This window comes from Oryza brachyantha, chromosome 5 (assembly GCF_000231095.2).
Source record: "Oryza brachyantha chromosome 5, ObraRS2, whole genome shotgun sequence".
NCBI classification, from domain to species: Eukaryota; Viridiplantae; Streptophyta; class Magnoliopsida; order Poales; family Poaceae; genus Oryza; species Oryza brachyantha.
Genome location: NC_023167.2, coordinates 8,871,881 through 8,887,192, shown reverse-complemented (window position 1 = coordinate 8,887,192; position 15,312 = coordinate 8,871,881). Strand labels below are relative to the sequence as shown.

General features: G+C 36.8%; 1 protein-coding gene and 1 non-coding gene across 3 annotated transcripts; one reads left to right on the top strand and one right to left on the bottom strand.

Moving 5' to 3' along the window:
* Nucleotides 1-785: 785 nt before the first annotated feature.
* Nucleotides 786-871, top strand: TRNAY-GUA. Its single transcript is given in 2 exon segments — nt 786-822; nt 836-871. It is a non-coding gene; the product is annotated as a tRNA-Tyr (tRNA).
* Nucleotides 872-1,878: 1,007 nt separating this feature from the next.
* Nucleotides 1,879-6,707, bottom strand: LOC102707870 (coatomer subunit delta-1-like). Of its 2 annotated transcripts, none has more exons than XM_040524464.1 (12): nt 6,485-6,707; nt 6,148-6,278; nt 5,981-6,020; nt 5,327-5,550; nt 4,674-4,916; nt 4,224-4,392; nt 3,685-3,989; nt 3,164-3,350; nt 2,905-3,058; nt 2,491-2,553; nt 2,299-2,395; nt 1,879-2,193 (listed from the first exon to the last, which is right to left on the bottom strand). In XM_040524464.1, the coding sequence occupies exons 2-12, from the start codon at nt 6,148-6,150 to the stop codon at nt 2,104-2,106; spliced, it is 1,575 nt and encodes a 524-aa protein (XP_040380398.1). In that variant the 5' UTR covers nt 6,151-6,278; nt 6,485-6,707; the 3' UTR covers nt 1,879-2,103. The 2 variants fall into 2 exon arrangements, with proteins under 2 accessions (XP_040380398.1, XP_006654249.1); XM_006654186.3 differs by having other exon boundaries at nt 6,148-6,213.
* Nucleotides 6,708-15,312: the final 8,605 nt, after the last annotated feature.

The window sequence follows — 15,312 nt, the reverse complement described above, 5'->3', positions numbered from 1 at the left end:
ATGAAGTTCTCACTTTTTCTATAAAAAAGATATGAAGTTCTCAAATTCATATGATTTCTTCACCTCAAAAGTAGGGGAGATTTGTTTTTTTTTTAATTTATGCTCCATGAATTAAGGTTTGACTATTTGATATCTTGGTCGATCATTATTGATTCAAGATAGTCGTATGTCTTACTTATAAGTATGAATTAAGAGGAAGCCCATAAAGAGGTTGATCCACGGGATTAACACTTTGACCAGCCTTTAAACAAAATAGGGGTAGTTTTTGGGCCTTGGAAGAAGGGTGGGAGGTATCGGAAGAGAGGGAGTGTGGAATAGCTTATACTAAAGGAGGTGCACATATTAGTCTTCTCATATATATATATATATATATATATATATATATATATATATATATATATATATTCATTAGCATTCATATAAATCTAAGCAAGACTAGAAAGTCTTATATTATGAAACAGAGGGAATAATATTCAGGTTTGCCTTTGAAGCAGAAAAGGTTTGCTTTCCTTCCACATACCGCCTACCATGGGCATGGCAGAGCAGGTTCTCACAGGAGAACAGCTTGAACAAAGTTGTACTATATTGAATGAAGGCAGGCTAAAGTTGCCAAGAGTCCATCCATCTAGCATACAGTAGGATAAAACGACACCTGTGTTTCCTGGAACCCTGCACCGACGTGCTACATGTTTCTTTGTTCATCCATTAATTGTGTGTTTGTCAAAATATTCTGAAGGGAATTTGTCGTACTTAAATATACAATGCTGAAGCAGTAAAATAGAAAACCGACCTTAGCTCAGTTGGTAGAGCGGAGGACTGTAGTGGTTGCAGGTTAATCCTTAGGTCGCTTGTTCGAATCCGGCAGGTTGGATTTTCATTTTTTACCACTTTTTTTCGTTATTGTCATATCAATCTATCAATCTTGGTCATGACTAATCGTTTAATCACAAGGCGTTATTGTCCTATCAATAACTTGGTCATGATTAATCACATGGCGTTATTGTCCTATCAATATTGGTTGTGATTATTTTTTTCCACTTTTTTTCGTTATTGTCATATCAATCTAACAATCTTGGTCATGACTAATCGTCTAATCACAAGGCGTTATTGTCCTATCAATATCTTGGTCATGATTAATCACATGGCGTTATTGTCCTATCAATATTGGTTGTGATTATTTTTTTCCACTTTTTTTCGTTATTGTCATATCAATCTAACAATCTTGGTCATGACTAATCGTCTAATCACAAGGTGTTATTGTCCTATCAATATCTTGGTCATGATTAATCACATGGCGTTATTGTCCTATCAATATTGGTTGTGATTATTTTTTTCCACTTTTTTTCGTTATTGTCATATCAATCTAACAATCTTGGTCATGACTAATCGTCTAATCACCAGGCGTTATTGTCCTATCAATATCTTGGTCATGACTAATCACATGGCGTTATTGTCCTATCAATCTTGGTTATGACTAATCACAAGGTAAGTTCTGTTTAGCATTTTGAGGGAAAAATAATTTGTTAATATGATTTTATGTACATGCTCTTATAGATCTAAAGCAAATGCTAGAAAACAGACTACAATGAAAAAAAAAAATTCAAAATCAACTTCAAATTCAAGATTAAAAATTTAATTTTGGCTTATAAGTAAAAGAAAATGACTTACAAGTATTAAGAAAAATCAAAGGATGAGGCCAAGGTTGACAAGGCTTTTGAATTTGCTGAAAATGAAAATTCGTTTCCACGTAATCAGAAGGTAAGTTCATGATTTGGTTCATGTAGAATGCAGATAGCCATTAATCTTTGACAGCTATTGACTGAATACTACCCTTCAAAATGGCATCCAGGGAAATGTGCAATAATCTCACAAAAGAAAGACGTACAAAATAAAGAACAGCCAACCGGTGTCAAAGGAAAATACATGTGTTTATTTGTCATCAGATAGCAGTACAAATGATCAGCAATTTGGCGCAGCATGATACTACATATGAAACAAACAAATTACATTCTTTTTATAGGTGCAAAACAATCCTTGTGTTGCCATGACTTCTCACCGAAAGATAACAAGCAGATGCCGCTGGGATGAGACAACAATCCCATGTTAAACTACTTGGTAATTAGCGGTTACCAACCGAGCCCTCTGCGAATACTTTGGTGGGTTACCATCCTTCAGAGGACGGATCCCAGTGACCTGAAAGGAAGGCGGAAAACAACATTACAATAAAATTAAACAAGAAGCAAGATGAAACATGGCAGTGTGAGTCTTCTCATAAAAAAAATTGTGGGGGAAGCAAACCTTCAAATCACTGAATGTGCTCGATGCAGAAAATCCAATGGATATGGGGAAAAATGTTGATGGATCAGCTGGGGGGACAACAAATTCCATGGAGCCACTGCAAACAAGGGGGAAACGAGAGGGCTAGCAACACAGGGGAAAACTAAATACAAAAACAAAACATAATTATATAAGAAGTCATATCTTACGGACCTGCGGTTTGACTGATCGATAAGTAGAATGGACCATTCCAACATGGAGTTTCTTGAATCATATCTGTGTGCACAATGAAAAGTGAAATAGTCATTAGAACAATCAGCTTTCACTATGTTGTCCACCTTACGGTCATTAAGGAAATAAGAGTTTAGCTCTATCTATTAATTCATACAAGGGATTTGGACTGAATACCGATAAATTCAATTCTCATCATTCATATGCATACAAATTAACAGTTTCCATGCCAAATGACTGTCAGGAACAAAAGCTACACTGCTATTTATCACTTCCATTTTTTTTTCAATATTAGCGTACCAAGGAGACAATTGCCACCTAAAAATATTTTTGGAGGGTTATTTTAGTATAAATATATAATAGGCAAGTTCACTAAAGAGGAATTCAAAACATTACTTCCACTCTCCATCAATCTGTCTAACATTTGGAGCCTCCCGGAGAGCAGGCAATGGTATAGATATGACAACATTGTGCAGGTCAAACATCTCAGCAGCTTCATATTCAATGTTGACATAGGTTTCACTTCCAGATACCGATGGCCAGCAGTTGACTACACAGAAAAAAAAAGCAAGTTAATACAAGTAGCAACCAAACAAGCAAAGAAAAAGCATGTTGTTGAAGTACGAGATAGATAGAAAATAAAGTAATTGTGCACCTGATAGAGGTAACGAGGACTCATCCATCCCCTGAATTCTCCATTTAACCAGAGGAGTCTCATTTTGACCACTTGGGAATGGCCTGTTTGGATCTTTTGCCCCCACAACTTGTTGACTGTTAAACAAATCTTTGTTGATATTTGGGTGCGTTTTGAAGCTAAGGCCAGGGATATCTTGGTTTTCAATCTATAACACACAAATATGAAATAATCAGCCCCGACAAATATTATCATGGACAAACAATGTTGCTCTTCAGCAACACAACCATGGCATTATAAGCAGAAACAAACACAAATGTAATAAAAGAATTGAATATCATAAGGCATGCACTACAAAAGAATTGTACAGGAATTATCTTAGCATAACAGATGCATTCTATTTACTTAGTGCACATATCTCGTATAGGTTGTCATATAAAACAAACAAAAATTACTGCGTTACATTCTTTAATTTGCTTGCTGGAAATTCTATAGTACAAACAAATTCAGGCAGAATGCTAGAAGTTCAGAAAGAATGTTACCTGCAACTGGATAAACCCATCTGCATCATTAAGGACCTGAAGAGCAAGGGTTCCTTGTACATCAAAATTATTAACACCTCCATCTCTTTTAACTGTAACATTGAGTTTTTCTTCAATTGTCACTGTAACAGGATCACTTGGTGGAAGAGGTGACACCCTTGACTGAACTGAACTGGGTTGTACATCCTCCAGAATGACTTCTCCTTCAGCTTTCAAAGACTCTAGGAACTGATTCGTCTTCTGTGTTTTGCCTAATTTCATACCAAGACCTTTACCAGGAGCAGTAGCAGCTGCAGATGGACGACCTTGTGCAAACATTGCAAGCAAACATAAGTAATACAGTATAGCTGACAGAACTTTGTCAAGCAGATAGAATAGAAAGCAATATAAAGCACTGGCATGGGAAAATTGTTTTAATAATTTAGGTCTTGAAAGATCTGAATATCAAGTACAGAAGAAATCCCTATCTTTATGAAGTAAATTGAACTAAATCCTAAACTATAATATCTGCTAAGAAAAATGTAGAGTTTTTAAGTTACCTCCTTTAGGCTTGCTAGAAAATGAGTCCATATCCATGCCCAGTCCACCTAAGCCAGAACCACTTCCAAATCCACTACCGGTAATGCTCATGTCATTGAATGATTTTTCAATTACCCGGGGACCAGATATTGATGAGTATCCTCCTTTGTCAAGTTTTCCTCTTTCCATCTGCATGAACACCAACAAAAATTCACTGCTTGCATATTAAAAAATGATAGCAATGCAGTTGTAATTTAAGTACAGAAGTTTGCACGAACTGATATCAATTGTAACCAAACAAATGACAAGCTGACAGCAAAACAGCACACAACCATAAAAGCAAACTAGAAACTATAATGTAATACCAATACCATTTTTCCTAATGATCAAAGTCCACTACATTAACCAGCATATATTTTTTCTGAGGATATAATATATATTATTAATCTGAAGAAAGGTTCAGTGCAGACCCTCATCTTATCAAGCTCATTAGCTCTCTTCTTCATCACATCCCTTGTTTCATTGATTTTGTTTTGCATCATCAGCTTGTGCGCCTTCTCTTCATGGCTCTCCATCTCACAGTATTGTTTGACTTGTTGAACTGTAACATTTTCCTTATGTCCAAGAGAGATAGCTTCATCAAAGGCAAATATAAGCTCAAATGCTGTTTTACAAACACCCTCCTCATCAAGAGAAGGGGAGTATTCAGGCACCTATACAACCGTTAAGGAGATCATAGTACTGGATTGTTGCCAAGAACTAAATCCAATGCAGCATAGTAGCATGCCTGATGGTGTATGGATATACAAAGCCCTAAAACATGACAGGTTCCATTAAAAAAGAACATGGTAGGTTCATAATTGTGTAGCTTGCATGTGGGTTTCGGTCAAAGTTGCATATTGTCAATGTAGTGCCTTTCTTAACTTGTTCCCTTTGTAGTATATAATTACAAGCTCAACTTAACAAATGCATCATAATCTTTGTTTTATAACACCAAATACTAGTAACATTATCTGATATTTATTCACTACAGAACAATATATGGGCAGGTTAAAAAAGCTTGTTTTATAAGTTCGATAATTAATTATGAAACCGGAATTTTGGACATATGAAAAAAGGATACAAGCTTGGAGAGCAGCCTCAAGGTGTCCAGATCCTCAAGAATATTGCTTTGCTTGTTTGTGATAAGGAGCAAATACAGGCCTTCTATTGGCTGATAAACATAGCGAACATTTTCAGTCTCAACATAAGTGTGCTGCTTCCCGGTTCCAACCAGTTTGGGAAAAGCTGCAAGTAATCCTTCAATCCTTATGCGAGACATGTCAACAAACTGTCTTGAAACAAGTGCTGAAATTGAAAAGCACAGAAAAGAAACAACATTCAGTCTAATCACTTAACTTTCTGGAAGGAAGCAGCAACAAATTGGTAAATGGTAAGCGAGAGAGACAACGGTGGTCACTACATTGGATTTTACGATCATTGGAGTTAAGAATCTACCAAGGGAACAACACGATTACAGCTAGTTTAGGATGCTAATTCTCTGTAGTTGTTGTAATTTTATTTTAGTTTTAATAAATTAAACTACTGGGCGGCGCCTGGTAGTATTTCTGATCAAAAAAAAAAAAAGAACGCTGATTAGCACAGGTGACTGCTTTTTTCTATGAATAACACGATTTGTTTTTGCTACAACAGAAGAATGTATATCTTTAAAAAGCCTCTCTTGGATCCTAAGAATAATACACTATATTAACCACTGAAATCCTTCAAGCCAGCTAACCTTTTCCGGACTTTGAAATGATGGAAGCAGCAAGAACCACCTGGGGTACACACAAAAACAACAAGTTCTTATAAACAGATCATCCAACTAACTTATAGTAGCAAAAGAACAAATGCAAGCATGATCCATAATACTAAAAGGAGTAATAAATAAGTCAGTAGGCATACCATTTTGAATGGCTTTCGTGATCCTCGGAATTACAGTACTTGAAATGGGGTTCCGGAATTATGCACCTACCAAGGGTGGAAGAGAGATTATTCCATCATCAATAGAAACAATCCCAGAGACAGAGACAGATCTGCACACCACCCACAGACACCTCAGAAGATCTCCTGTGAGCTAGATCCAAAGCGAGGACTAAGCCAGAGAGAAAAGGCAGCTTGCAGATCTAGCTAGGAGAGAAGCTACGATTTCAACCCAGAATCCAAACAAAAGGAAAACAATTGTGTTGGCTAGAGAAAGAAGAGAAGAGATGTGCGTGGAGAAGGATGGACTGGCGCTCACCAGCGGCAGCGCGCGGAGGATGCGGGCGACGGCGCGGCTGCTCGCCCTGGAGACCGGTCGTCGGCTCGGGCTCGCGGGGAGGGGAGAGGAGAGGAGACTACCTCCCTCCGGGTCCGGGAGCGGGAGCCGAGGTCGAGCGAGGAAGACGCGGGGTGGTGGGCAGATCGCTCGCCGGCGGGATCTCGGGGAATCAACGCGCGGCTTCTTCGGCGGAAGAAATATTGGTAGGAGAGGAGATGGCCTGGGGTGGGTAGCTGCTGGTCCCACTGTCAGTGGTATCTTAGCCCCTTCGTATGGAGATTTTGGAGAGTTGAAATTTTTTTGTGTTTGTGTTTGTTTTGTAGAAATTGGTAGGTGGTTTTGATATGAGATCTATGTGAGACTTTTGAAAGAAATGGGGGTTCAAAACCTGATTTGTTGTGTTCATATAATTGGTTTTTGTGGAAATACCAACCTGAGTCCCTTGAGTAGGAGTAACACGTTGGAATGATGGTGCCCAGCGGGTATTTCTTATTGTACTTGAATTAAATAATCCTAAAATGGTTGTATCAATTTGTGCAAAGTTCATGGTATGTGTACGGGAATGTACCGTGTTGTGGCTAAAATTGTTGGTGATTTCCTCTCATACGGCATCGAAATTTCCTTTTACCTTGATACTGTGTGATATTTGGTTAAAATTGTGAAATCATTGTTTTGATTTAAAGTATAGGGTAAATTTCCTATATACCCTTGATATAAAAAGGTGTGTCCAAGAAGAAACATAAAAATAAGGTATCATTTTTTGTTCTCTTTGTATTTTATTGAAGTCAAACCATGCAGTAGGTCTAGGGTGCTTTCATAGTACCTCCCACTTGGCGAAAGTAGTGTATTAGGTAAATTTATTATCGCTGATATTGTGGATATTTTTGTATTTTTTTAAGTAAGGTGGAGGGTCAATTTAATAATTTTAATTAATTGGGATGGGTTTTCTATTAGAGCCAAGGTAGTGCTTAAAGCTCATGTACATTTTAATGTGAGACACACAAATAGTTAGCTTTTGTTTTGACATCCTACGCAATGTGTGTGGTATGTAGTATGGTGGATATGGGTCCATTACACAATAAAATATAAGCTAGGTACCAACTATTTTGAGTGTGATGATGGGGAAGAGAAAATATAGGAGAAAGACATACTTGTTTATCTATTCGTAAGCTTATGGCGCGCCATAGGTAACTTTAACTATTGCTACACAATGTATAAGATGTATTTAAAACACGTTAATTTCTTAAGGTCACCTTTTTAGAACATCGTGGTTGCCCTTGGGGAGGCCTAACACTGCTGGGGTCGATGCAGCACGTAAAACGAAAAAAAAAATGTCACCGCCGCTCATATTTCTTGTGCATCATTATTTGATTTGTAACTACATCGTATATGTTCTTTATATACCTATATAAATCTTATTTTAAATGGCACATTTCAAAATTTAGCTAAGATAAATACGCTAATGTTTATATTGTTAATTGTTACCACAAATTTTAACTAAGCTAGTAGAATTATGAACGGAAAACAAAACCTACAAAACTCAAACCAGCTAAGTGGCTGTTTGGGCCAAGTGAATTTTTTAGTCCCTTGTCACATCGAATGTTTGGACGTTAATTAGGTGTATTAAATATAGACCGATAACAAAAACTAATTGTAATTTCATTAGACAAATTTTTTAAGCCTAATTAATCCACGATTAGCAAATATGAATTGTAGCATCATATTCGCTAATCATGGACTAATTAGGCTCAATAGATTCGTCTCGCGAAATAGTTCAGAGTATAGAGTGGGTTTTATTAATAGTCTATATTTAATACTTCTAATTTGTGTCCAAACATTCGATGTGATGGGGACTTAAAAAAGTTAGAGGGAAATAAACATTGGTCTAAATGTTCTAGGGGTGGATCACATAAGCCACTGCAAAATATTAAATCGATCGGCCAATAGACAAATTTGTTTCTTTCAAAATGTACACGTTCAACTTACTGTATTCAACAAATAAATGACAATGTGATTTTCCCTGGCAAACTGAACAACAGAAGTAGGTGCTTGTCACATCATCGTCAGAACAGCAAATTTATCACGTAGCTGAATCCCCGAAGGTTGTTATCTGCAACGACAGGGTTGGCCACCGTAGAGTCCAGCATGGGAATGTTCGGCCAGCACTTGTCAAAGTTGGCGATGCAGGCTTTGGCAGCAACATTTGGTCTGCAGGAAAACTATATGACAATTGTCAGTCAGCTCATTAAGCAAAGCAAATCAAAAGCTAGAGGTAATTGCCAAACGAAACATTTGCAAATAAAAAATAATTTGTAAATAAAAATAATTTGTTAGTAAAAGCTAAGGCCGGAAACTAAATTTCGGTGAAAAGAACCAAAAAATCAACTTGAAATTTGAGATTTTAAATTTAAATTTTGATTATAAGCATAAACAAAAATTAAAAAGACAGGGTGTAGGCATCATTTGCAGTGATGCACACGAAACATTATCTTAACCTGATCCGGTCTACACTCAGAAATCATGTGCATCTTTCTTTGTCCATTAATGACAAATGATTTAACGAATGCTACTTTACACGAGTGATCACATGATATTATATTATTCCAACAGATAAAAAGGGGCAATTTAAAATACAATATTGCACCCTCTCTCTTCTATGAACTTTCAACCTTCAACTAAGCTAGAGATATGAATCAATTGAGAGGCAAGCTACTTAGCATGTATCGTACAAGTCATCTATCTGTTGACACTTTAAAGGCATGTATAAAGGGCTCTAATTGTCTGTCTCTATCGTTGCATGCTCGCTGACGTGGAAGAAAGAGATGATAGGAGAGAGAAAAGTGGTTGTTTTGCATGGAGTCAGCAAAACATCGATTCTTGGCGTATAAAACGAGGAGACAACCAGAGAATTTGCTATGTACGTGTGCTGAATCTGATAAGAGGCGTTGATTAGATGGAATGCGAATGGGGAATTAATTAGCCTGTAATTATGAAGAGTCGACTTGAAAGACCATTCTTTATATAAGAAGTTTTTTCCAGTGACGTGGTTAATGGGCTCTACCATTAAACATGCCCTAAGAGACAAACAATACTTATGGGCGTTTCATCTATGACTGAGAAGTAACTAGCAGAGGATTTGTGTATCCTCAGAGATAATACAAATAAAATCCTCTATGCTTTAAAGTTCACAATAGTTTCGCCTACCAGACCATGTCACCATGATGTCCTTGGTGAGTATGAAATATTAAGCTACAACAAACACCTACTTTTTCAGAATCAAAATTGAATGTTGAATGGTACTGAGAAAGGAAATGTAGAAGATCAGGGAATTGAAGAGTTCAGTATTTTACAAAGACCAAAGCCCCTTCATTGATTTATCTCAAATTAGTACGGAGTACCTAGTACGAGAAATTTGCTTTGTTATCGTATTTTATTTTTCAATTTTAGCTTTTAGATCGTTAAGAACACATATGTAAAAGTTTTATTTATAAGTTAATTTTTTTATAAATACCATTTGGTTTTTTATCGTATTTTATTTTTCAATTTTAGCTTTTAGATCGTTAAGAACATATATGTAAAAGTTTTATTTATAAATTAATTTTTTTATAAATACCATTTGGTTTTTTATCGTATTTTATTTTTCAATTTTAGCTTTTAGATCGTTAAGAACACATATGTAAAAGTTTTACTTATAAGTTAATTTTTTTATAAATACCATTTGGTTTTTTCCTTAAGAAGCCAAATGATCACCCCTACGTATTATTGCGTGTTTCTCAAAATAGTATGGAGGTATAATAATACGATTTGAGAAACATGCATAAATAGTATGGTGGTATAACAATACGATTTGAGAAACATGCATAAATAGTATGAAGGCATAAATAGAATAATTGTTATCATTTAATTATAGCCTGAGGTATTAATATTGTAATTCAATTATGCAGAAATTATGTATCTCCAACAGCTGAAAATGGGACAGTAATGGAAAAAACATAGTGCTCAAGAAGAAATAAATGCTAACTTGAAGAGGGTAGAATTGAGTTTTGGTTTAATTTACATTAGTTTTCAACTACATTTTGAAGATGAGTTCCATGTTATCTGTGCTACATGCGAGAGGTGCACCAACAGCCCTGCCTCTAAATTACTAACTGCCTTAGCCATGCAGCAGGATCAACCTATAAATTAGTATGGAGCCACTGAGGGACCGATCGAGACGGTAAGATTGGCAAAGAAAGTTCATGTAGATGACCTAATTAAGAATGTGATGCATTGGGAATTTGTTGGGAAGAAGAGCATGTGGAGATTGCAGTTAAGCTATCATTGTTTGTTCGGCGCTGATTGGTTTAACTGACTATGAATTAGTGGTATGGCCACAGTAACTTTGTTAACCGCTAATTGTATGTAGAGCTTGCAGTGACGTATCTACTATGTATTGTATTACATGGGCACAATAACTTGGTTGGTGTTTGGTTTGTTTCATAACTAGCCTTACGAAAAATTCAAATTTAGGGTTTTAAAAGAAAAGGCTAAATGATATATTTGTAAATGAAAAATAATTTATGAATAAAGTTTTAATATACGTGTTCATAGCGATCTAAAAACCAAAGTTAAAAAATAAATTTTGGTGAAAAAGTCTCAAAATTAACTCTAAATTTAAGGTTAAAATTTAAATTTTGGGTAATAAGAAAGATGGGGTAAGCCAGTGAGATATGTTTGTTATATAGCGCCCCACCTGGAATACCAAACGGTGATACTAAAGCAAGTTCTGGCTCCAATTATTTATTGGAGATGAAAATCACATTCCCTTCAGTCCAACTGCACAGAATGCTGTAGCCATGCATACAACCTGGGATGAGTCGAGTAGGCTCCTGTGATGGCCAGCTGCATGTATGGGTGGGTTTGGTTGATTGATATGATGAGTCCGTATTTGTTAGGATGTTTTTTGGTGGGTTGCACTGAAATTGTTGCATGAGTAGTTTGAATATAAACTAATGCTAACAAAAAATTACAAATACTTAATATGTATTATTTACCATATTAATCCTTAATAGTCCAATATATACACTAAAGTTGACTAAGCAATATTAATAACCTTATAATTATACCATAAATCCCTTCCGCTTGGTTCTGGCGAGAACTCATACTCCTCTGTGGAGAACCAGGCCGAGCACTACCTCGTGAATACAACTAACCAGAATATGACAAATGCGTAGTTAACCAAACAAACCAAACATGTACAGGCCTGTCTAAGAACCAACCAAACATGTCGTGTATGGTCCAGAATAAATTAACTCCTGAATCACTATAATTATTGTGTTGCCATTCATATATACTTGCTCTTATGAGATGGCATGCCGTGAAAAAATCCAAACAGTTCATTGACCTGTTGGACGAACAAGCGGTGCACAGCATTCCATGAACAGTGAGATGAGTGGTTAAGAATCGGATAGGCCAGAAAGCTGTGCTAGCGTTGAAACTAAAGGAGGGACTTCCTGCCGGATATTTATTTGTGTCGTTAAAATGTGTTCCTTATGGTCTAAGGAGGCTCTAGAAAACACTTTAGCATAATTGTGCTTGCTGTAACCGGTAAGAGCTAGGATATCAATTGATGTGTTTGATTTCGTGCCGTCCAAAACATGTGGTATGTGATTAAATAGTTTTAAGAAAGATGCTTGTAACATTCAGTGTAGCGCTAGATACCAATTTTTAATGCCACAAAATATTTATTTTGAGTGGACGGCACAACCCTTTTTTTTTTAAGAAAAACTTCAGATACATAGACTAATCCTTGAGCAACTGTCTCAACCCCAACTCTCAAATATAGTATATACAAACTAACCATTTGTTGTTTTATGGCCTCAATTTTCTTAATTTATTTTACCAGTTTGATAAAATAGGACATTGGTCCATAAATAAAAAAACAGAGTGCTAAAGAAGTTTTTGCTACAGTTTTTTCAACTTTAAGTTCTTTGACATTTTATGGGATAATGGAAATATATTACATTCCCGGCCCTGCCACATCAAGTTTCTATAGCAATTTAAATTTGGCCAATTGGCCGTATGTTTTAGCATGGAAGCATGCACTGAAACCTTGCCCATAAATAGCTAGCCGGTTTCCCATTGGCACGAACAATAGAACATATCTATACAACTGGCTAGTATTATTCTATCGGTAACAAGGGAAATGTGGGAGAGGGGAAGGGACACAAGCAGTAGCAAACTAGCAACTGATTGATGATGAGTCCGCTTTGAATGAGAAGCATTGGGAACGTGAGTGAAAGGGACCAGAAGCTCATGGCAACGAGATAGCTGTCAGCTAGAGTTGAATCGATTATATAGCATGGGCTCATTGATAACCAAGTGCAAAGGGTGACAACATGTTCTCGTCAATCTTCTGATTCATAGCTATAGTTGAGCCTCAGGAGAGGGTTATTGTACGCTCGATCAACATTAGGCTCGATGCTGATTACACAAAATGCACCAACGAACTGACAAAGAATTTCACATCAGCAATAGCACACCATCCGGGAATATATATTGTTAACCTGGGGTAGTTCACTTGCCTGCTAGATCGACAAACACAACTTCTAGCAAGGCAGCAATTGTGACGAACCAGGTCATACAGAATTTGAAGCAGACAAAAGGTGAAAGATCACTTAAGGAGTGTAGAGTTAACTAGAAACACCATCTGTGAGAAAGGCATATGTTTGTGTTGCAATTGGCCCATGTGCAAGAAAACAAGTAGTTGTCATAGTGCCAAAATCATATATTTGAATTCATCAGTCCTTAAGTGATGGAATAGTCCCATAAGAATGTCTACTTAATGTTGGAATAGTCCCACAATAGAAATTAAGGAATGGTTACTGCAACTTAAAAGTGGGGAAGTCTCTAACCTCCTGGCTAGCTTTGGTGTGTAGCAATTAAGCCTTGTTTCAAGTTGAGCCAACGTCTTCCATTTTAGGCCAACAAGTAGTATCAAATTTGGGTCTACGATCTCTTAGTATTGTACACACTCGGGTGGTGTATGCCCGAAGCCTAGTAGACCATGGGTGTGAGGCCCATATGTTCTCGTGTAAGAGATCTGTCAGTGTTGAGGGACATCATTAATATGTAATAACAGGGGAGATTGTTAGAATAGTCCTAAGTTACTTTCATCTCGTTCAATGACAACTCAATCCATTTTGTATAAGTGTTAGGACAAACAAACTAGCTTTAGAACAAAGAGATTTGATAGGGAAAGATTTTGCAAAACTCTGTGGAGATTAGGACACTGCATCCATCATCCGAAACACTAAAGGTGTTTGATGTTTCATAGCAGTGGTTGGTGAAGCATATATGACGTTCACTCCGGAGTTATTATTGTAATGCTTCTTGTTGGTGTCCATAAATACTTTTGCCTTCTCTCATTCTATGGGATTGAAGACCATAGAAAACCAAGAGTGCACTAACCTATGAGATTACATGAAGAAAAGTGAGGGGCAAGAACATGAAAAATACTCTCACCATTTCAAAATATAAAACAAATTATGTTTCCTTAGGACAAACTTTCACCAAAGATTACTCTATTAGAATATAATTTTTATGATACAAAAATGATATTATTAGATTTGTATTTAGAACTAATTTCTTATGAATATTATTTTGTATCACATAAGTGATATTAATAGAAGGATATTTAGTCAAACCCTTGTGCTAGCAAATCAAAATATGCACTATATTTTATAAATGGAGGGAGTACAACATCTGACCAGTTGACATCAATTGTACAATAGATAACAATATAGGTTTGGAATGGAAGGAGTTTGCAATCAGTGTAGTCCATGAATTCTGGGACACTTAGTTGGTGGTTCTCCATTAGCATATAGTTACGGTATGCTTGGCAATAATAGTGGGTTCATGGGACAACTTTGCTGGAATATTAGATATGATATACCCTATGACATAAAAACAAACATCAAGAATAACTTATAATGTTCCTAAACGTGGTGCCTAGGCACACCTAATTACTAGGTGGAGGGGCAACACCTCCCCTAAGGGGCTAGGTAGAGGTTAGCTGCTAGGCACCGCTAGGGGAGAGCCCGATGCTGCTAGTGGGGGGTCATACCACTGTGTGGAGGTCCAACACTGCTAGAACAGGGTCCGTGCTGCTATAGGGGAGTAGCACCGAGGGAGGAGGATGGGGCAAACCACCGCTTCCCGTCTAGAAGGATGGGGGAGCACAGCCACAAGAGGAGGACAGGGGAGGGGAAGGAGGATGGGAGAGCAGCACTATCACCATTGTTGCTCGACTCAATGTTGTGGGCTAAGGAGGATTGATTCCATCTATGGGATGAGGATAAGGGATTTTCTCTTCTTTTTTTTTTTTACATTTTGCCCTTTTGCTTATACATCAACCCGTCAAAGATGACACCTTATGCCCCATCACAGGTGAGGTGGTCACAATATATATATGTGTGTCAATCTCTATTGTATTCCATATCTCACTGTCCACATTTTGGGTGGGAGGTGTTGGGGTGAGTTTTTGCTATTTAATTTGACAAAAAAAGATGGAAAAAATATTTGTGCACAACAATAATAATTAAACATAGCAATAAATAACCTATACATTATTGCATTCAGTAATTAATGATTTCTTCATATTTGCATATGGACAAAAATTTGATGTACGGAGTTGATTGGTTGAGCCAAAAACATAGAAGTGGAGTCCAAGATTTTTCTTAAATTTTGCGGATTTACATAGCAATAGAAGGAACAATAAATATATGACTTGTCCATGAGTCGATTGCAAAAACAAGAAAATGTTTGCC